Genomic DNA, 21,597 nt, shown 5'->3' on the forward strand with positions numbered 1-21,597 from the left:
GGATTGTAGGCAAATCCAGAATAATAAAGGAACTTGGAGTTTTGTTTTGTTTTGTTTCTAAGTGGTATGATCTCAACCAGTGGACAAAAAGCCACAACCACTTTCCTTCAGTTGAGAGACTTAGAGCCATGTGGTGTTGTTTTTTTTAAATTTATTTATCTTTTTTCCAAGGAGCCCAAAGTGGTGTGCATGGTCCTATACATCCCCACAACAACCCTGTAAGGAGAGATAAGTGACTGGCCCGGAGTCACCCAGTGAGGTTTATGGCTGAACAGGGACTTGCACTTGGGTCTCTCCAGTCCTAGTCCAATACTCTACACCACACAGGGCTCTACAGCTATATGTTTTCATCCACCACAGTCCTTTACAAATTGAGGACACAGAGATGACATCCATTATCACATCACCTAGACATAGTGATAAAAAGACTTTTGCTCTCCCAGGCTGAAGAATCTATATAATGGCCATTTATTTGGCCCAACTATAATCTTTTCTACTGTTACAAAACCTACTTGGCCAAATAGAAATGATGGTGGAATAAGTGGTCATTCCACAGGCAACAATCCATCAACACATCATGCCACCTTCAATCCACGTGATAAGAACTATTCTACTGATTGGTCCAGGTGAAATGCCAAACTATGGTTTGTACTGACAATAGTTTAGAATCCAAAGAATTCATTGGTTTCTAGACACACAGGAAAACCATTGCTGGATTCACTGTTCCTTCCCCTTCCCTGAGAACCCTCAAATTTCATGCCAAACAGCAGTGTCACAAATCATGCTTTGTTGATGCAGATACAATGCCAATACATGGTTTGCAAAAACTGTTCAAGCCATGGTTTCATATCCCAGTTTGGCAGTCACTAGGGCGGTCCTCATGACCATAAACAGAGTCCGAGGAGCGCTCAGATAGGGTAGGAGAGCCATACCTGCTCCCAGGCAGCAGACAGGTAGGAACATAGGAAACTGCCATATACAGAGTCAGACCATTGGTCCATCTAGCTCAGTATTGTCTTCACAGACTGGCAGCGGCTTCTCCAAGGTTGCAGGCAGGAAACTCTCTCAGCCCTATCTTGGAGAAGCCAGGGAGGGAACTTGAAACTTTCTGCTCTTCCCAGAGCAGCTCCGTCCCTTAAGGGGAATATCTTACAGTGCTCACTCTTCTGGTCTCCCATTCATATGCAACCAGGACAGACCCTGCTTAGCTATGGGGACAAGTCATGCTTGCTGCCACAAGACCAGCTCTCCTTCACAAAGGTGTTCACAAAGATCAAGGGAGGAGAGAGGGAGAGTGATCATGTGGGAGCTGGATAGGATAGATGTGGCCAACCAACATTCTTTCCCCAGCCTTTCATCAAAGGTGGGCAAAAAGTCAAAGAGTGATGGAGCCAGACGAACAGTAGCCTGTTCCCTGCCCCACCGGCAGCTCTGCCAGTGATGCCTTGTGAGCGTGACGTCACACACATGTGGGTGTGCCCAGGCTCTGGAAAGCCCTGAGCAAGTTCTCCCAATTGCCAGGATGCAAGAGGCACCTTTTAACATGGTGATTCTCTTTATTTAGCAGGGGGAGAGTAACTGGACCTATCCACCCCCAGCACAGGACCTCCAGTGACTGTTGCTGGTGTCTATCTTGTTGCTGGTGTCTATCTTTTTTTAATAATGTGAGCCCTTTGGGGACAGGGATCCATCTTATTTGTTTTGTTATTTCTCTGTGTAAACCACCCTGAGCCATTTTTAGAAGGGCAGTATAGAAACTGAATAAAAAATAAAATAAAATAAAATAATGATGTATTTCCCTTCCTCTCCCTCGCTGGAGGGAGAGGAAGGGAAATAAGCACTGGCTAGAAATGAGCTCGGTAGAGCTCACTCAGGATTTTATGGAGCCTGGGCACACTCACTTGCATGTGACATCATATGCAAAAGCGGAGTGCCTGGGCTCCGGAAAGCCCTGAGTGAGCTCTCCCGACTCATTTCCAGCTAGTGCTTGCTGGCTGGCAGTGCTTATTTTCCTTCCTCTCCCTCCAGCGAGGGAAATACATGCATGTGGGCAGCAAGTGCTGCCAGGGAATGAGATCGGGAGGTCTGGGATGGACCCTCTGGCGATCGGGCCTTGCCTTCTTTGCATGTGATGTCACTCACAACAGGGGCTCTGGTAGCCTTTTTCATTGGTGGCCCAGGTTTTTTGAACCCTGTCTTCAATGGAGGCTCCTCCCCTGAAGCCAACCTACCCAACTCCCACACAATCACTCTCCCCTCCTCCTACATTGATCTTTGCATTCACAAGACCGCTGACTGGGAGTTCACATGGCTCTCCTATCATGACTGGACATTCCTCCAACCCTATTTAGAGTCAGAAGAACAGTCCTACTTTAAACGATGGTTTGTTGGATGGTGGTGTTTAGACATCACAACAAGCCACAATTCAGTATTAAGTCTGAACCATTTCAGCCTCCAGTTTTTCAAGAGCTTTACTGGGATCTTTAATACTGTCCTGGTTCTTCTTGTGGTGCACACACAAAACAAACCAAATAGTCCAAAAGCAAACTCAAGTCACCAATGAAATGTTCCAGTAACAACTTGGCAGACATCCATCTGGGATGTTCCTCCTTAGACAGTAGCCCATCAATTAAGATAAAGCCATTAAACACACAATTCTCTACCACACATATACAATTCTCTACTGTTCTAGAGACCCACTCTGCAGCTCCTATCTGGCAGGGCAAACAGTCCCTCTCTCTCAAACACACATTTTGTAACTATCTTGCTTCTTATACAAATGTTCACTTTTCCCTAAACCCCTGGCAGGTTGTCTTAGATGCTTCAGTTAGAGAGGTTGTACTTCCCTTAAGCAGCTCCCCAAAGCCAATACACAGATTTAGTTTAGCAGAACAGCTTGCTTACCTTGGTAATGTTCCAGACAAGTCTGTGGCAGTCTCTCTGCAAAAAACAACAACACCACAAACCACACAGAAGGTAAACTTCGTTAGTATTTAAAAGAGCTTAATCCTAATGACTTCAGGAAGGGTAACAAGCACTTAAGACATGCATTAAAAAGCAGCCAGTTTTAATTAGGGATGTTTCAAAAAATTATCTCCATTCACATTTCTCCCCAGATTTTGGAGTTATAACTCCAAAGTCTGGTTTTCAATGTGGAACAGAGGCATTCAGAATACCCCTTTATTCTGTTTCTTTTTAAAAAATATATTTCTCAGTTTTGTATTTCTTGGTTTTGTATAGACAGTTTTGTAGTGCAGGCAGAGTTTACCACAATGATTTAGATGCTTAGCAGCTTCGGGGTAGGTGTATGTGTGTAGGATTTTCATTGGGACTGTGGGGCAGAGGGAAGGAGTGAACCCCTTTCCCCCATGCCATGATCGCAATTCGGGCTCCTGTGGCAGGTGCTTTTTTAAAAGAAAGCAAAGAAGTAATTTTTCAAAACCACATCTCATTTGATCTTAAAAGCTATAAATCCAGGGGCCAAAGGGAGTTCCACAGACAAGGTGCCACAGCAGAGAGGGCTCTGTTCTTGATAGCCACCCACCTTATTTCCAAAGGAATATCTGGAGAAAGACTTCAACTACCTGGCAGGTGAATATGGGAGCAGGTGGTCCTTCAGATATCCTTGTCTCAGACTGTCTGGGGCAGTGATCGTCACTATTTTTAAGGAGGTGCCACTTTGGCAAAAAGAACTTTCAGTGTTGAGAACTATTTCCCACTGTTTTGACCTCTGTGAGTGCTGCATTTTTCCCAGCACCGAGGTTGGTGGCAGGGTGTTATTTAAGAGAAGCAGAGCCCTGTCAAATCTCAGTGGTATCTCAGAATGTCATAGAGCTCTATGGTGAAAGTGCTGCACTTCCCAGACTCCATGCTCATCTTCCAAGATGGCGCTGGGACTCAAAAGCACTCCTTTTCCCCTAGAGGAGCACCACCAGCATGGGGCAAGTGCAGCACTGCACAGTGCCAGAGATACTGTGTATTTGATTTCAGCTGAAGCTTTGCACAGATCTAACAAACAATTATTCAGGGAGCTGCACTTTAGGTTGATTGGAGTCACCACTAGCTCCTGGACCTTACAATCAAGAGCTTTATAGGTCAGAAACCAAAACTGCTAATTATGCCCAGGAACAAACTGATTTTTAGGCACCATTGCAAACAACCTGGTAAACTGATCATCCATAAAATGTATCTAATGTTTCATATTTTAAAAAGACATAAAAGGCAGTGGCCATTCATATATCTTGATAATCGACAGAGAACACTGATCACCATCATATTCAGCTTTGCAAAGGGAGCCATCTGGCCATTGCTGGACAACCCATGTTGGTCACCAGGATATGGAGAAATCATCAGAAAATTGTTCCTTGAGAGGAACCCTGGTGGAGAAATTCCATTCCTCCTTGGGGGAGCCCTGAAAACCTTAAAATTCAGAGAGAATTTCCACTCTGAAGAAATTTCTTGATATCTCTACATTATCTTCCATCTGATACAGTTTTTAGACATCTGGCCTACATATTCCAGTAGCTTCTCCTGTACTCTTTGAATCTCTGCACCTGCTATCCCAATTGAAATTTCATAAAAATGTTTACATTAAAAAAAAGAACCCACCTCGGCTACGCATAAAGTGAATTAGAGAGTCACATATCTCAGCTATCTTTTATGTGCTTAATTGCACTCAAATCAAAATGTCACAATGTGGGGAGATCAAATTCTCACTTAAACATTAGAAATGGCAGAAGCATAATGACTTTGGACAGCATGATCAAATCCAAAGGTGCAGTTCACAAGTCAGAAAAGTGTGGCATCAGAAAGATAAGAGAGTACTGTGGTAGTTCTCTTTATTTAGCAGGGGGAGAGTAACTGGCCCTGTCCACCTCCAGCACAGTACCTCCAGTGACTGTTGCTGGTGTCTCTCTTACATTTCTTTTAAGATTGTGAGCCCTTTGGGGACAGGGATCCTTCTTATTTGTTTTGTTATTTCTCTGTGTAAACCACCCTGAGCCATTTTTGGAAAGGCGGTATAGAAATCGAATAGAATAAATAAGAAATAATAGATGAAAAGGCCAGGTATATTATTCTCTTGCCACTTTTGATGCTAGCAATTCAAAAACCCATCCAGCAGGTGAGCTTGACAAATCTAAGCACCCTGTCACTCCATTTGTTTTTGGGAGCAATAGAAAGTGAGGAATTGACACCGCTTCAAGATCAACAAAAAGGATACCAAGACTGGAATCATATAAAGATGCGCAATACTGAATCAAACCATTTCCCCCCTAGCTTAGTATTGTTTGCTCTCACTAGTAGTGGCTCTCCAGAATCTTTCCCATTACTTGCCACCTGATTTTAATAACTTGAGATACTAGATATTGAACTTGGGACCTTCTCCATGCAAAGTATTTGCTCTACCACTGAGCGATAAAAATTCTTCATACAAGTCATCTGGCATATTCAGTTTTCTGTTCTTTGTGGCCAATTTTGGAGAACAGGAGAGTACCTCTCCATCTCCCCCCCCCCTCCAGTACCTAGAAGAGGGGTGGACAACTTGAGATTCTCCAGCTGTTGTAGGACTGCAACTTCCATCATCCCTAGTCACAATTTATTACAACAGGAGATGATGGGAGCTGTGCTCCAACAACAGCTGGAGACCCTCACGTTTGCCATCCCTGGCCTAGAACAAAGGAATATCTTAGGACAAAAGGGTTAGTAGCACAAACTGCTGCCTCCTCGACTCCTATGAACCATTTCAGCCATGTTCTCATGATGAGAATGATCACGGATAAAGCATGATCTACACGCTCTGTACATTCCTGCAAAATGTGTCCTGAGAACCTGGAATTGCTGGGCTATCCTGGTCAAACTACTGAGGTAAATCAACTTTTAGATAACTAGGACCTGATCCTGGATATCTGTCTCAGTTCAGCATATATGCTGCCGAAGTGAGCCTGTCTATCCCAGTTAAATGCTGTAGGTGACTTAACTGGGATAGCTCAGTTATGTCAGAGACTTTTATGTCAGCGACTTAACTGGGATAGCCCAGAAATTCCAGGTTCTCATGACATGTTCTGCAGAAGCACACAGGGCTCGCTGATTGTGATTACTCTTTTAACTGTGATGATTCTCATCATGAGGATGCAGCCTTCCTGCACAAATTCCATCCACACATCTCCAGAAGTTTCTGCTGCTTCCTCATTCTCTGATCCATTTGCTTCAGTGTTACAAAGGGTGGTGCTGCAGCAGCAAGAATTTAAAATGTTTTACAATCCCTTCTTTTTCCAAGGGGGGCAGGAAATCAAGATTGCTCCCAGCTGCACAAACACACAAACAATAAATAAAAATTGAGAAAAATCAATAGAACTAGATCAAGTGCAAAACCAAAATCTCAACAGACCAAGGGAGCGCATTTCAAAGCTGGGGCTCCACCACAGAAAACACTTTCCTTGTTCTTGACCTGCTTAACTTCTGATGGGGCTACAGAGAGCATGTGGAGATGGGCGTCAGATGACAGAAGCATAGGAAGCTGCCTCTATCAAGTCAGACCATTGGTCCATCTTGCTCAGTATTGTCTACACAAAATGGCAGTGGCTTCTCCAAGGTCATAGGCAGGAGTCATTCCCAGCCCTGCCTTGGAAAAGCCAGGAAGGGAGCTTGGAACCTTATGCATGCAAGCAGGTAGCTGTTCTTCCCAGAATGGCTCCACCCCCTATGGGGAATATTTTACAGTGCTTATATGTGGCCTCCCATTCAAATAAGAGCAGATGCTACTTAGCAAAGGGGACAATTGTAAGTAACTTGCCTAGAGAGCAAGAGGTTGCCAGTTCGAATCCCCGCTGGTATGTTTCCCAGACTATGGGAAACACCCATATCAGGCAGCAGCGATATAGGAAGATGATGAAAGGCATCATCTCAGAATGTGCGGGAGGAGGCAGTGGTAAACTCCTCCTGTATTCTTCCAAAGACAATCACAAGGCTCTGTGGTCGCCAGGGGTTGACACTGACTCAATGACACAACTCTAACAGACTAGCTGCTAAGAACCAATCAGTCATCTCCAACATATTTGCTTCTGGATCTTATTTATTTACTTACACTTCTATCCTGCTCTTTCTCCAAGGAGCTCAGAGCGATGTACATGGTTATTTTTATCCTCTCAACAACCCTGTGAGGTAGGTTAGGCTGAGAGACACATGACTGGCCCAGAGTCACCCAGTGAGTTTCATGGTTGTACGGGGATTCAAACTTGGGTTTCCCGGTCTTAGTTCAACCCTCTAACGACTGCACTATGTTGGCTCTCTATCTTCTTCCATGTATTGTACTAGAAAAATATTTCTGATATGATCAGGATATTTATATACAACAATATAGAGTTGCTATGGGCAGTAAAGTGGGCCCATCTATAGCCAACCTATAGATGGCCTTCTGGGAATTGAAACCTATCTTAAATCCAGAGTTCAACCTTTCCCCCCATGATATTCAATGTTAGGGAAGATACAAGAGGACCTCATTACACACGGATTTGTTATCCACGGTTTCGCATATCCACAGTCAGGTAATTGCACACGACCTCAGTATACGTGGACAGAGTCAAGCTTGCATATCCACAAGTCAAGGGTGGATGGCTGCCATTTTGAGTGCAGGAGCCATTTTATGGCTCATCTTCATTTTAAAAATGGCATTTTCCCAGTGATTTTTCATTGAAAAATTGTGACTTTGGGTATTGGGGTGGCATCGCTGGAGAGCTAAAGGCCTTCAGAGCATGGTAGGGCCCTTCATTTCCTTTTATTTTTACATTTGGGGGGCTTTTTGGCATTTTCAATGGGTTTTTCAGGCATCAGGAACCTAACCCCCGCAATGTCATAGACTTAATGCCTTGGTATTTGAGGTTTCGGTATACACAGTACTAGCTGGGAACGGCACCCCCACGAATACCAAAGTCCTCCTGTTTATTGATGATATTTTTCTTTTATTTAGGGGCACTATCCCTTCTTTTGAAGAGTTTTTATTTTGGATTAACTCCATGGATACTCACCTTAAGTTCACTAGCCATGTCCACAAACAATTTGTAGGTTTTTCACATAGCAAATGCATCAGATTGGTCAATGAACACCATTTCATTTGGTTTGAATCAAGGTTTAGGTTTGTTAAAACTTACAGTTCTCTTACAAATCAAGTACTATAGCCTTCATGGGCTGGACGCACCAGAACCTAGTTACCTCCATGGACTTGCCAATGGCCTAGTGACTGAATCTGGTTTACTTTAATTAATAGACTCATGTATGCTATCTTTTTTCAGTATGTGATCATTTATTTTCCCCCCTCAATGCAACTTTGTTTTATGTTTGTAATGATGACCAACTGCCGCAACACAATACTCATCACAAGAAACCATGTGCCATGCAATTACAACTAAGCAGGAATATTTAAAGAAGGGGATTGAAAATAAAACTGCTAATATTATAATGCCGTTATACAAAACTATGGTGAGGCCACACCTGGAGTACTACGTACAATGCTGGTCACCACATCTAAAAAAGGACATTGTAGAACTGGAAAAGGTGCAGAAGAGGTCAACCAAGATGATCAGGGGCCTACAGCACCTTCCTTATGAGGCAAGGCTACAGCACCTGGGGCTTTTTAGTTTAGAAAAAAGATGACTGCAGGGAAACATGATAGAGGTCTATAAAATCATGCATGGTGTAGAGAAAGTAGATAGAGAGAAATTCTTCTCCTTCTCACGTAACACTAGAAACAGGGGTCATCCCATGAAGTTGATTGCCAGGAAATTTAGGACCAGCAAATGGAGGTACTTTTTCACACAATGCATAATCAACTTGTGGAATTCTCTGCCATAAGATGTGTTGACAGCCAACAACCTGGATGGCCTTAACAGGGGTTTGGATAATTTCATAGAGGAGAGGTCTATCAATGGCTACTATGCAGAGAGCTATAGGCCACCTCCAGCCTCAAAGGCAGGATGCCTCTAAGTACCAGTTGCAGGGGAGCAAGAGCAGGAGAGAGGGCATGCCCTCAACTCCTGCCTGTAAGCTTCCAGTGGCATCTGGAGGGCCACTGTGTGAAACAGGATGCTGGACTAGATGGGCCTCCTTGAGGGGTCTGATCTAACAGGGCTGTTCTTATGATGTTCTTAAACCTGCATGGATTCTAACCAGCAAACCAGAGTTATTGCCTTTCTACAACTAGTGGCAGCAGCTTCTCCAAGGTTTCAGGCAGGATTCCCAGCCCTACCTGGAGATGCTGTCAGGGATGGAACCCAAGACTTTCTGCATGCAAAGCAGATTACCATTTAAAAGTCATTAAAGCCCCATCCTTTAATGACTTTAAATAAGGCTCCAATAAATAGAACAGACTACAAACCAGTAACTACAAATTGTTTGAGATTCTAATTCATTCATTATTATTTTGCACGTGCATGTTTTCACGCTATATCATGGGAATTGTAATACAGAATGGCCGAAAGTAGCATGTGCCATGATGCATGTACCATGATGCACACTGTGAGTTGCTTCCCAATGGTCTCTGGCTCATACACAAACCCCATCTTTCATTTCCCACCTGCATGTGCTTTTGCAAAAGGTCGCCCTTAACCTATGCACATGCCCTTGCATGTGCAACTTGTCCCAGCTTCAATTTTTCTGTAAACGTATGGATGAAAGAAACCACATGCCATGCAATTACAACTAAACAGCAATATTTAAGGAAGAAATTAACACACACCATTACCTGCATGGATTCTAACCAGCAAACCAGAGTTATTGCCTTTGTGCAATAGTGGAAAACTGCTGTGGGATCCTTAATGGCCACAAATGGTCAAAGATATCGATTTTGTATCTTGGGTGAATAATGGAACTGCCAGGAGTGTCCTTAATTCCTTCCCACTATGCAGTAAAAGCCAGCAAATGGTTCAATAAATATGAGGAGGAAATGATGGTGTCTCCTCAACCACCATCTTGGCATGAGAAGTCCAGTAACCATTTATGAGAAACACTCCTTGATTTGTACTCACAATGTTTGAGTAGTATGGTCATCTCATCCCACCTTTTTAATTTAATTTTTTTAAAAAGACACAATAGGATGTATCCAAACGTTTCCTTCCTCTAACAAGAGTCCCCTCTCTTGAGGGATAAACCTTTTGAATATTACTCACTCTTTGCAGCCTGTGCCCATGTGGCTGCTGACGTAGATGTATCTGTGCCCCCACCAGTGCTCCATCTTGGGCGGGGGGATGCTCCTGGGCCCCTGAAGGAGGGAGCCCCACCAGCTGGGTGATAGCTTGCTCTCTCTCTCTCTCTCTCTCATACTTCCCTGAAGAAGATAAGGGGCATAGACTTTCATTTTTGTCCCAGCCCCCTCCCCCAGACCAATCTTGCTCCAATCACATTTTGTTTTGAGGTATGGTGCATATATTGCTCAGAATGGTACCCAAAGTGGGGAAAAAGGGGGGGGGAAGCATCACGGAGTTCCCATGAACATTTCATCTAGATTATCAGTTTTATTCTCCTCATGCGCATTTTGAAATGCCATTCTTCAATTTGAGAGGATCTTTTAAGTACCTTTGTTCCTAATACCCCCTCTCAGCTGATGACCTGATGTTATCTAAGTGTATGCGAGTTATATTTTCCATGAGGGTAGGTTTGTTAAGCAGGACTCTTATGTGTGCATACCTATGAACTTGTTGCCTGCTAGATGAGCCTAACATTATACAAGAAAGGGCACTGGATTCTTCTGCTGGCAATAACTTGTAGCTGGCAATAATGGGAGAGGTAGTTCAGCAACATCTGGAGTACTACCAGCTGAGAAACCCTGTTTTAGAGCAGAGTTTCTTAACCTTGGGCCCCCAGATGTTGTTAGACTACAACTCCCAGAATCCTCAGCTGCAACGGCTTTTGCTTGGGGATTATGGGAGTTGTAGTCCAACAACATCTGGGGGCCCAAGGTTAAGAAAACCTGTTCTAGAGGACTAGATGAGGTATGTGCATGAGATGCAATTCGGTTGCTGAACCACATCACATTCCTTTAATACAGAGGCGAGCAGGTCCATACCTGTTCCTCTGCTGCTTGGTTGGCACCACATTCTTAATCGCGCACCCCCCCCGCCACAGCTATCATCACATGCCAACGTATGCACGACCATTTGCATGGTCGGTGTGGTTGCTGGCCACACGCATGCCATGTGCATGCCGGCATCGCATAGGGGCAGCTGGGGGAGAGCGCCACCCATGGGCAATGATAGCTGTGGGTTAAGGACTTAAGGGGTTATTACTGGGGTTAAGGAAGTGGCGGTGAGTGGCAGAGGAGCAGGTATGGACCTCCTCTCCTCCATGTTAGAGGGGTTGTGCAGTCCCTCTGTGTTAAAAGGGATGTGCTATGATTCGGGATCCGAATCATGTTTCATGCACATCCTTAGACTAGATCCATGATTTGCAAGTAGAAAAGGCTTTGATAACCCTACATTAATAAGGTTGCTGTGTTGTATGATGAATCAGGGGGAGAGTCCATCATAGAATACAGAAAACCAGTGTAATTAGTGTGAAACATTTTTAAAATATCTTTAAAATATTTTAAAGATGGTGCTAGGAAAGAGCTTGAAGAGTTACTGCCAGTCAGTGCAGATAGTACTAAAGCACATCCCCCCCCAAGATCTTCTCCTGCTCAGAACATAAAAAACAGGACCCTGCATGTGTCTACCTAGTGATCTGGTGCAGTAAGCAGCTGCTTTACAGGCACATCTATAAAAATTACTTAGCGTGTCAGGCTCTTACTCTCAATGAAACTCTTGGTTACTGTGAACTCTGACCAGACCAATACAGCCTTTTGCTTGGCAACTAGAGAGAAGAGCTGGTCTTGTGGTAGCAAGCATGGCTTGTCCCCTTAGCTAAGCAGGATCCACCCTGGTTTGCATTTGAATGGGAGACTAGAAGTGTGAGCACTGGAAGATATTCCCCTCAGCAGACGGAGCCGCTCTGGGAAGAGCAGAAGGTTCCAAGTTCCCTCCCTGGCAGCATCTCCAAGATAGGGCTGAGAGAGATTCCTGCCGGCAACCTTGGACAAGCCGCTGCCAGTCTGTGAAGACAATACTGAGCTAGATAGACCAATGGTCTGACTCAGTATTTAATTTAATTTAATTTAATTTAAATTTATTTATTTAACATTTATATCCCGCTCTTCCTCCAAGGAGCCCAGAGCGGTGTACTACATACTTGAGTTTCTCTTTCACAACAACCCTGTGAAGTAGGTTAGGCTGAGAGAGAAGTGACTGGCCCAGAGTCACCCAGCTAGTATCGTGGCTGAATGGGGATTTGAACTCAGGTCTCCCCGGTCCTAGTCCAGCACTCTAGCCACTACACCACACTAGCTCCACATATGGCAACTTCCTATGTTCAATACATTCTCTAACAGAGTCCAATCAATCTAGAGGGGAGGGGAGGGGAGGGGAGGGGAGGGGAGGGGAGGGGAGGGGAGGGGAGGGGAGGGGAGGGGAGGGGAGGGGAGGGGCACATCTGTGCCTCTATTTCTCTGCCGTTTCCCTCCACCAACGCTGTCCCCCCTGCCCATCGCCACTCCCCCCGCCACTGTTTTTTTTCTGCCCAACTTCCTCCACCTTCGTCTGCCCGCCCACCACCGTTCACTGATTTTCTTCTCACCACCATTTTCTTCCCTTCTGTCCCGTCCCAGTCGCTATCTGGCAACTGCTCGTAAATTCTTGTGAGAACTGCTACATAGGGGATTAGCGACGGGTATGCCACCCTCTCCCATTCCTGCTTGGCTGTTCTCCTCATGAGTAGGCCAGTTGGAGGTGACGTGCGCTCTCCTGCCAGCTCGAAGTGGAGGCTGCAGGTGGCATGCACTTCCACTGGACCTCCCTCCCCACCTCAGCCACCACTTACTCTCCTCCATCCACCTGCCCGTTTTTTCTCTCCAGACGGCTGTGTGACCAGCTGCTGCCACTGCCCGCCGTTTCCAGTCCCCCCCGCTGCCTGCCCATCCATTCACTTCTTTTCCCCTAGATGCTCACTGCTTTCTCTTCCCCCACAGCCACCGCTTTCTCTCCCCCTCCACCCGGCAGTCCGTTTGCTCGCCTGCCCCTTTGCTTTTCTCTTCCCTGCTGCCGCTGCTGCTTTCCTCTCCCCCACCCAGCAGCTTGCTCATGAACTCTCGCAAGAGCTGCCACGCATGGGATCAACCATGGGTATGCCTAAGACAGACACACACACACAATTCTCTAAGGCATACCTGTGGCTAATCCCATGGGTGGCAGCTCTTGCGAGAGTTTGTGAGCAAGCTGCTAGAAAAGGGAGAGGAAAGCAACAGCGGGGAAGAAAAGGTGAATGGGCAGGCGAGCAAATGGGAAGGAGGGTGGAGGGGGAGAGAAAGCAGTGTCTGTTGGAGGAGAGAAAGTGGTGCGAGGCTGGAAATAAGTGTGAATGGGTGGGCGGGTGGGGGGGAGAGGAAGCGGTGGGCAGTGGCAGCGGCTGATTAGGCAGCTGTCCAGAGAGAGAAAATGGCGGGCAGGTGGGGAGTAAGAGGTGGCTGGGGTGGGAAGGGAGGTCCAGTGGAAGCACATGCCACCACCAACCTGTAGCCTCCACTGCGAGCCGGCAGGGCACACGTTTCCTCCAACCGGCCTACTCGCGCAGAGAACAGCCAAGCAGGCATGAGAGAGGGCAGAGAAACCTCCTTCTTTGGACCTGGCTGCCACCCAAATGACTGGTCAGGCCATACTTGGCCCATTTCGGTCCATTCTGCACCTGCACAGAGCGCCCCAAAATGGGCCGAGAAGGTGGGGCAGAGAATGAGAGGAGGTGAGGGGGGAAGGAGGGAGAGGGGGAAAGGGAGAACTAGAGGTGCAGATGCTCTGCACCTGCACCAGCTAGTTCCAATAATTATTTCTTGCAAGTGTATTATGTGACTGGTGTCACCCATCCACATCCAAAACCTCCTCTTGTTCTCTGTGTGTTTGGATAGTGTTGGGGGAAGGGACGGGTTATAGCAAGCTGATTGGGGGGGGGGGGCGGTCTCACAGCCAGAGGCAGTGACAGGTGAAACCAAACTACAATGCCTGGGAGGAAATACTATAATCTGCATTGGCGTGGTAACATCAGTCCACACTTGTTAGCAGTACATGCCAGATGAAAAACTCCAAACACAGACACGATTTTTCCAAGAAGGAAAGCTACTAAGTGCAGAGCCAGTTCTGAATTAAGTGGAGGAGAGTTACTTATCACTAGAATTCAGTACTGTCCTTTTGGCACAGGCATCTTATTTTAAAAATAATGCATCACAACTCAACTAGACCTCCTCTTTCCTCCGACACTCCCCCCAAACAACAATAAATTTTCGAGATAGTTCTTTAATGGTGCAAACTATTAGGATGCACTGCATAGCAGGTATGCCTATTAATCATCCCACCATTTATGTGCTGTAATTCTGCCACAGTTAAATAACACGGACTACTAAGTGCCTGAACCAACTATTAAAACGAGCCTCTGTGCTCATTAAAAGCTCACTTATTTGGGTTTCATAAAATAGCACATGTAACCAGCCCTGGAGGAGTGTCACAGGACCTGGGAAAGCGACACATTAAGCTTCATTTACCTAGCAGAGACTGAAAGGGGGAGAAGGGAGCCAGCAATGCTTAGGAATAGATTTCTTGAGCTGCATTAAAGGAAATGACAAATGTTACAAAGAAAACTATCAACGCTTCCTCCAGCAGAATAGTGCAGGCAAGGACTTCTCTATTACAGTTTGTTGGGGAGGAAAAGGATGCTAATGTCTTTTCAGAGAAATTGGTCTGTGAGCACTTATTAGTAATAGATGTTGCACTGATCTCCCCAACCCCAAGTATTTTGTTGCAGTATTTTGTTGTCAATTGTGTATTCATTGACAACAGGGCAACACAAGCAAAGATTTTGCATCAAGAATTGCACCATTAGCTTTTACTAGGGTGCATGTTCTATATCTATATGGAGCACTCAGAGAGAGAGACAGAGAGAGAGCAAAAAAAACCTCTGCTAATTTGCAGCATTATTCAAGGTGCTCAGGACAAAGTCAAATTTGACTGCAGGCAACAATGAAGTGAGCACACAGTATTCAGGCAGGAATCTCTAGAAACTGCGTGTATCAGTTTCTACCCCCTCAGTGCTGCTGAGTTGGTGCTGACTCCTGGCGACCACATAAGGTAGCTTACCATTCCATTAAAAAACTTACAATGCAATAAAAGTGGAAAATCATAAACATCAGTAGAATATTTGTGCTTCTGTGCTGGGTTTTTGGTTGTTGTTGTTTTGCCCCACCTTCTGATACCAAAGAGTCCCCAAGATAGCTTACAAGTTACTAAAAGGATCAAGTCAGCAGAGGGGCTGAGTTGGTAGGTTGGCATCTTTATTCTTAGGCAGATTAGCACATTTGCAGCCATTTCCTCTTCCTCCCTCTGAAAGCATTTGGATTGTATCAGTCATCACCAGTGGCCAGAAGAGACTGCCATCCACACAGGGACACATTCCTCATGATACTGTATCTTTGTGTGGATTTTAATTCTAAACCACTTTGGGTACCAAGCTTGGGTGAAAACAGGATAGTGTAAACAAAAGCAAATATTAACATATAATTATATAAGTAAGGAGTGTCAAAAGCCAGTTCAAACAGGCACACAGAATTAACACAGCATACCACATATTAACACAGAATTAACACGCCATTAACCAGTTGTCTAAAAACAAGAAAGGTGGCTTGATGGATCTCTGTGATTTCAGGAACACTGGAAGCTGCCTTATACTGAGTCAGACCATTGGTCCATCTGCACTGACTGGCAGCAGCTTCTTCAAAGTTTCAGGCAGGATTCCCAGCCCGACCTGGAGATGCTGCCAGGGATTGAATCTGGGACCTTCTGCATGCAAAGCAGATGCTCTCCACTGAGCAAAGCCTCATTCTTTAAGGATTTTAAATAAGGCTCTAATAAATAGAACTGACTAAAACCCACAGTGTAATATATTATTATTATTATTTCTTGTTTACACAGTCAGACAGGTATTATTTATTTGTTATTTCTCTATGTAAACCGCCCTGAGCCATTTTTGGAAGGGCGGTATAGAAATTGAGTATAAATGAATGAATGAATGAATGAATAAATAAATACTGACTGGTTTGTTTTATCCAGACATCGAGTCCTTCCCTTATTATTACAGATATCATTGCAGAATTATTACAGATATAAGTTGCTTTTTGTAATTTCTGTGGCCCCTATGGTGTTGAGGTTAATAATAATAATAATAATAATAATAATTCAATTTTATACCGCCCTTCCAATAATGGCTCAGGGCGGTTACACAGATATATTAGCACTAACTATAACATTATTTGAGGTTTGAATTCATTCATTATTTTGCACATGCATGTCTTCACACTACATCATGGGAATTGTAATGCAGCATTGGGGAAAAGAGCACTCTGCATGTGCCATGATGCATTTTGCCATTAACCTATGCACATGATGGGTACAACCTTGCATGTGCAACTTGTCTTTTCCATTTTTCTGTAAACTTATGTATATGGTTATTCTTCTGCAAGTTTAAAAATTACAGTGTGCAATACAGAATAATCAGACCATTAAGAAGAAACATAGGAAGGAACTGCAGTTGCTTTGAGATCAAGGAAAGCTTAAAATAGTAATCAAATCAGTCCAACAGGGCAACTGCAGACCTGCAGTTGGGCCTGCTTTCCCTCAAAGCCCTTCTAGTTCCTCTCATTGTGAGCGGATCTCAACATAGCTTAACAGGACAAGTATAGAGTCTTGAGTTGGATTTATTTCATTGTAAAATGAAAGCTTGCTTAATAAGTAGACCTGGGCATGACCTAAAAAGGTCAGATTCCAACCCGAATGTGGGACAGACAGGAGGGGCCACAAGAACAAACATGTCTGTCAGTGCGCCAGTTCCCATTCCTATATCACATGGATGAGGCGATTTCTAGAGGAGCAGTTCAGACACACACCTCATATGATAAATGAACACATTTGGACATGCCAGAAGTAGGGAAGGACATTTGCACTCACACTGCACTGATGTCTTCATTACATGCAGCCAGGCTAGGAGGACACCATTGCCTGAACCAGCTCTCTGCAGTTTAAAATTGCAAATTAAAATTGCAGTTTTAAAAAAAAGTGTATCAGGTATAGCTGGCTTTGCGCTAACTGTTTCTCTTTTAACCTCAGTGTTCATGGCCTGTCAAGCATTTTGGTTGCCTTTACTCAGGTGCTTGTGCAGTTCTGATGTTTGGTTCTAGTGCTTTAGGTTAGAATCCTCGATTTGTAGGTAACTTGAATGCAGATTTGTTGTACTCCTATGTAGATATTCTCAGTGCATGGCTCTTGGAGTGCAGGAGGTAATTGGTTCTGTCCCCTGAGCCACTGTTTCACATCTGGATCCAGCTGGTGGACCAGATCCCACAGGCCTGAAATCTGCCTTTGCCTACTCTCTGCTACTTTTTGTCACACTCCTCTCAAGGCAAGAATACACACCTATTTTCGAAGAAAACCGACCAAGTATCAGCTAGCTCACCTGCACCTCTTCACACATGTGCATTTTTCACAATGGTACACTGCAAATTATTTTCCCAGCTCAAGTGGCAAACAACCCCCATCCAAATTGCCCCGTTTTTGTATACCACTGAAGAAAATGGACAGCCTGCAATAAATGTAACCTAATTTTCATTTCCGCTGCTCCGGTGATCTCAGCGATTCACATCTGCACTCAAATCCATATGACATAATAGGACTTAAACCTGTTATACCTCTAGGACTATATATTGCCTGCACTGCAGAAATGCAATTTGGAGGGAAGGCAAATAATTTTTTGTGGCAGATTGTTTTAAATAATGGCAGCTGTTTGCTGCCGATTCAGAAAGTTTGGAATCAAAACTATTCCCAGCACAGAAGTTGAGTGGGAAGAACACAGGTAGAGCAGAAGCGAGGAACACGGATAGAGCACAAAACAAGCTTCCGTTATTTTGGCACAGAGCCCTTCCTATCCGGGAGTCCTGGGAGAGAATTCCAGCTAAATACACATTGGAGATGGGCAAGCCAGCATTAAATTGTAATAACTACACTGGAAAAATGGTCCAACTTTGTTTTCTAAAATAAAATTAAAAATATTTCACACACATAACTAAGTAAAAGCAGAAATGTCAAACAAACAGTGACCAGTATTATGGTCCAGATAGGTGGAGAGTGGTATACAAATTGCCAATTGTAAGAAAATAAATTAATTTATACAAACATTTATAGTAAGTAACAGTAGCAAATAGAAAAAGGGAGGATGCGGGGGGAGGGAGACGGATAGTTTCATGCCTCTCTCTCAATTAGGAAAGAGTATCTTTCTGTATGCGTTATTTGATCAGCAGGAGGTTATTCTTATAAAAGAATGCCATCCAACTTTGAAATATTAAACTAGAAAACAGTTCCACTTATTTTTCAACTGAATTTACATAGGAAGTCAGCTCATTGGTCCATTTAACTCAGTATTGTCTACACTGGCTGGCAGCAGCTCTCTAAGGTTTAAGATGGTATTTCCCTGCCCTACCTGGAGACACCAGGTTTAACCTGGGATGTTCTCCACGCATAATATGGTCCATCCCCAATAATTCACAGCTGAATGGGAATTTAAATCCAGGACTCCCAAGACCTAGTTTATCACATTCGCCATGCCACCATTGCTAAATCTGAATTTACTCTTCCCAGAAGTTGGGAACAGGTGCATCCTTATTTATTGAGTAATGTATGTCCTGCCTTTCTTCAGTAGAACTCTATGCACACTCAGGTAAACCTCTCATTCATACACAAACCAGATCCAGACCTGCTTAGCTTCAGCAAAGCGGCTGTATCATTTGCTGTAATCTGGGCGCACTGCGGTTATGATGGTGTGTATGTATATTATATACACAGACATAGACAGGGCCCGTTTGGACATGTAGGTTTAAAAGAATATGGCACCCATAATACAATTTTGTCATTGCACTTTAGTTTTTATTTAAAATATTTTCACAATAAAAAGCTCAGTATGCAGACAAATGAAAGGGCAACAGAATCCAAACACAACAGTAGCATCACATTCTGTCCCAAAGCATTCAGAAGTGAAACATTTTCAGGCTCTTCCAAAACATCAACAGGGAGGAAGCCTAACAAGAGCAAGGGTCTAGAAGAGAGATGCCACTGCAAAAAAAAAAAAAAAAAGAAAAGAAAAGAAAAGAAAAAGAAAAGAAAAAAGAAAAGAAGAGAGATGCCACTAGAGAGAAGACCTGGTTTCTCTTTTTCCGCCACCTCATTTCAGAAGGGGAGGACATTTGAGAAGGGCTTCTGAAGATGATCTGAACCACCCAAGAAGATTCCTGTGGGAGCAGGTGATGCTTCAGGTACCCAATTCTCGTTTAGGACTTTAAAAGATTATAACCAACCCTTTGTGCCTGGAAACAGTTGGTAACAGATGTCTTTTATAACCAGCAAAATATGTTCTGTGTTATTAAAACAGTTAACAGCCTAGTTGCTGTATCTTATAGTTAACTGGGGGAGCTGTTCATTTGGGAACATACTTCTCCACCCACTCCAACAGGACCAGCTGTCTTTGTATTAACAAAAGAATGTACATTGGGTAGAATGTGTCCAGACACACAAAGCTGAAGCAGAGTCAGATGCATTCTGGAAAAGCCACCATGTTGTCTCTTACAGACAGCACAACAGAGTCTTGTGACACTGTGGAGGAACAAGGCCTAGACCTCTTGGGATTTCTGTAAATAAGCCGCTGTATTGCATCATGTATTAACGTTCCCAAACCTCTTCTTGTAAATAAGGCCTGATAAACGAATGGTATTATATTATTATATTCATAAAAACTCTGCAGTATCATAAATAGGATTTCTGTGCTTGCAAATCCCTGTGCATGGAGAAGGATGGCAGGGTCAGAAGAAGTTCATTCTTGGTTTTCTGTAGTTTCACTTCTGGTTTAGCATGTTCCCAGTTGATTTCTGGAGGGAAAGGAGAGTTCAAGAAATTGAGGAAATTTTTGTTTGTGTTAATTGGATGGCTTAAAAAACTGTTGGGTGGGAGAAATTGTATATATTGAGAGAATTCTGAGAGGGCAGAGCGTCTGCTGGAGAGATTCCTGGAAGGAGAAGTCAAGAGAGGCTGCTGGAGCAAGTCAGAGCTGGAGGTTGCAGAAGAAGGGAGAGTCTGGAAGTCTGCTAGAGTGAATCCAGGCAGAGAGTGAGCAGCCAGCAAGAAGAAGAGAAGCCTTCTAGCTGAAATTACTGGAAGAGAAGGAAGAGCCAGGCTGGATTGAGCCCCAGAGCTGTGCTGTAATCAGAACAAAGAGTCTGCCCAGCTAGCCCAAAGCTGAAAAGTTAGAAAATACAAAAGGACTCTGAGTAGGGAGCAGTATAGAGCCAGGTAGTGATTATGTTTCTCCAGCTTTTTATTTTCCCTGACCTGATCTGTAAGTCGCTGTTTTTAGTTAGTATACCCTGCCCATAAAATAAATGTTTTAATTGCACATTTTTTCTAAAAGTAAACCTTGTTATAAAAAAAATTAGAAAATTGTTGATATGTCTCCACCCCACACCTATAAGCCTTTCCACACTACTGAGGTTTTGTGTTTTGGTTTTTTTAATGTTTGATCAATGTGACAGGCTGTTGTAGTGGACCAAGCAATACCAGTAGCAGCAGTAAAAAGGTTAGGAGGAAGAGAGGGCTGTTCCTCCACAGACACTTTTTATACCATCACATTTTACAGTGGCATCAACTTTTAATAGATATAGCCAATGAGGAAGTCAGAGGAGTGGATTGTGGCAGCTCATGGAAGTGAAGGGGGGCACCAATGCAGGAACAGCAAAAGGGGATCTCAAAGAGTGCACAGGAGATTCACTTTATTAAGCCCAAGCTATTTCGACCCAGTGGCCCAGTTCAAGTCAATCAATAATATGGTTTAGATCCCAGGTGGGAAGATATAGGTTTCCAGGAACTACTTATTTTGCCAGAACCTTAGGAACTACCTACACAAAACAGCAGCAGCATGTGCAAAAATCCATGTCAACAGAATAAGGGCTTTTAACATCAAACCCCCTGAATTAAGGGATAAATTTGCTGCAGGACAGGAAGGAAGAAAAATTAATGGGAGAACATCCAGAAAGACATCTGAACATCCAGAAAGAGTGAGTTTAAACATGGCCATGCCTCCTCTCAGCCAGTCAGATTTGCAGTATTGACTGGCAAGGAAGGGAGCAAGCCCAAGCACCTGGAAAGCAAAAAGCTCAAAAGCTACCCAATGCCCAACTTTGGTTTAGACAATCACGACAGTCTCTCTCTCCTCCCTCACACATGAGAGGAAAATCTCAAACCTTCTACTATGAGTTTTGAATATACTGCAGTTACATTATGTCTGAACCTGGGAAACTAGTTTATTCCAACTGTGGTAAGTTAACAACATATGATCCAAACTGACAGTTTGATCTTTGTTTAAAACTAACTACCGTTCTAAGTCTGGGCACCACTGCTGTTTATTGAAAAGTTTCACTTTCAGTTTTGAATATCTGTAGTTTCC

The 21,597-nt window shown here is 43.9% G+C and overlaps 1 protein-coding gene across 17 annotated transcripts in view; it reads right to left on the minus strand.

Moving 5' to 3' along the window:
- The window catches only part of CELF2 (CUGBP Elav-like family member 2), a 914,911-nt gene that overhangs the window by 535,416 nt on the left and 357,898 nt on the right, over positions 1–21,597 (minus strand). For 15 of the 17 annotated variants that reach the window (XM_053253977.1, XM_053253957.1, XM_053253956.1 and 12 more), the window contains one exon: positions 2,905–2,940. The exons of the other annotated variants lie outside the window; for them this stretch is intronic. Coding sequence is in view for 13 of the 15 variants with exons in the window: in XM_053253957.1 (XP_053109932.1) it covers positions 2,905–2,940 (36 nt within the window). In the remaining 2 variants the exon portion in view is untranslated. The remainder of the gene's footprint in view (positions 1–2,904; positions 2,941–21,597) is intronic. 17 annotated transcript variants of the gene reach the window in all.

Source organism: Hemicordylus capensis, chromosome 5 (assembly GCF_027244095.1).
Source record: "Hemicordylus capensis ecotype Gifberg chromosome 5, rHemCap1.1.pri, whole genome shotgun sequence".
Taxonomy (NCBI): domain Eukaryota; kingdom Metazoa; phylum Chordata; class Lepidosauria; order Squamata; family Cordylidae; genus Hemicordylus; species Hemicordylus capensis.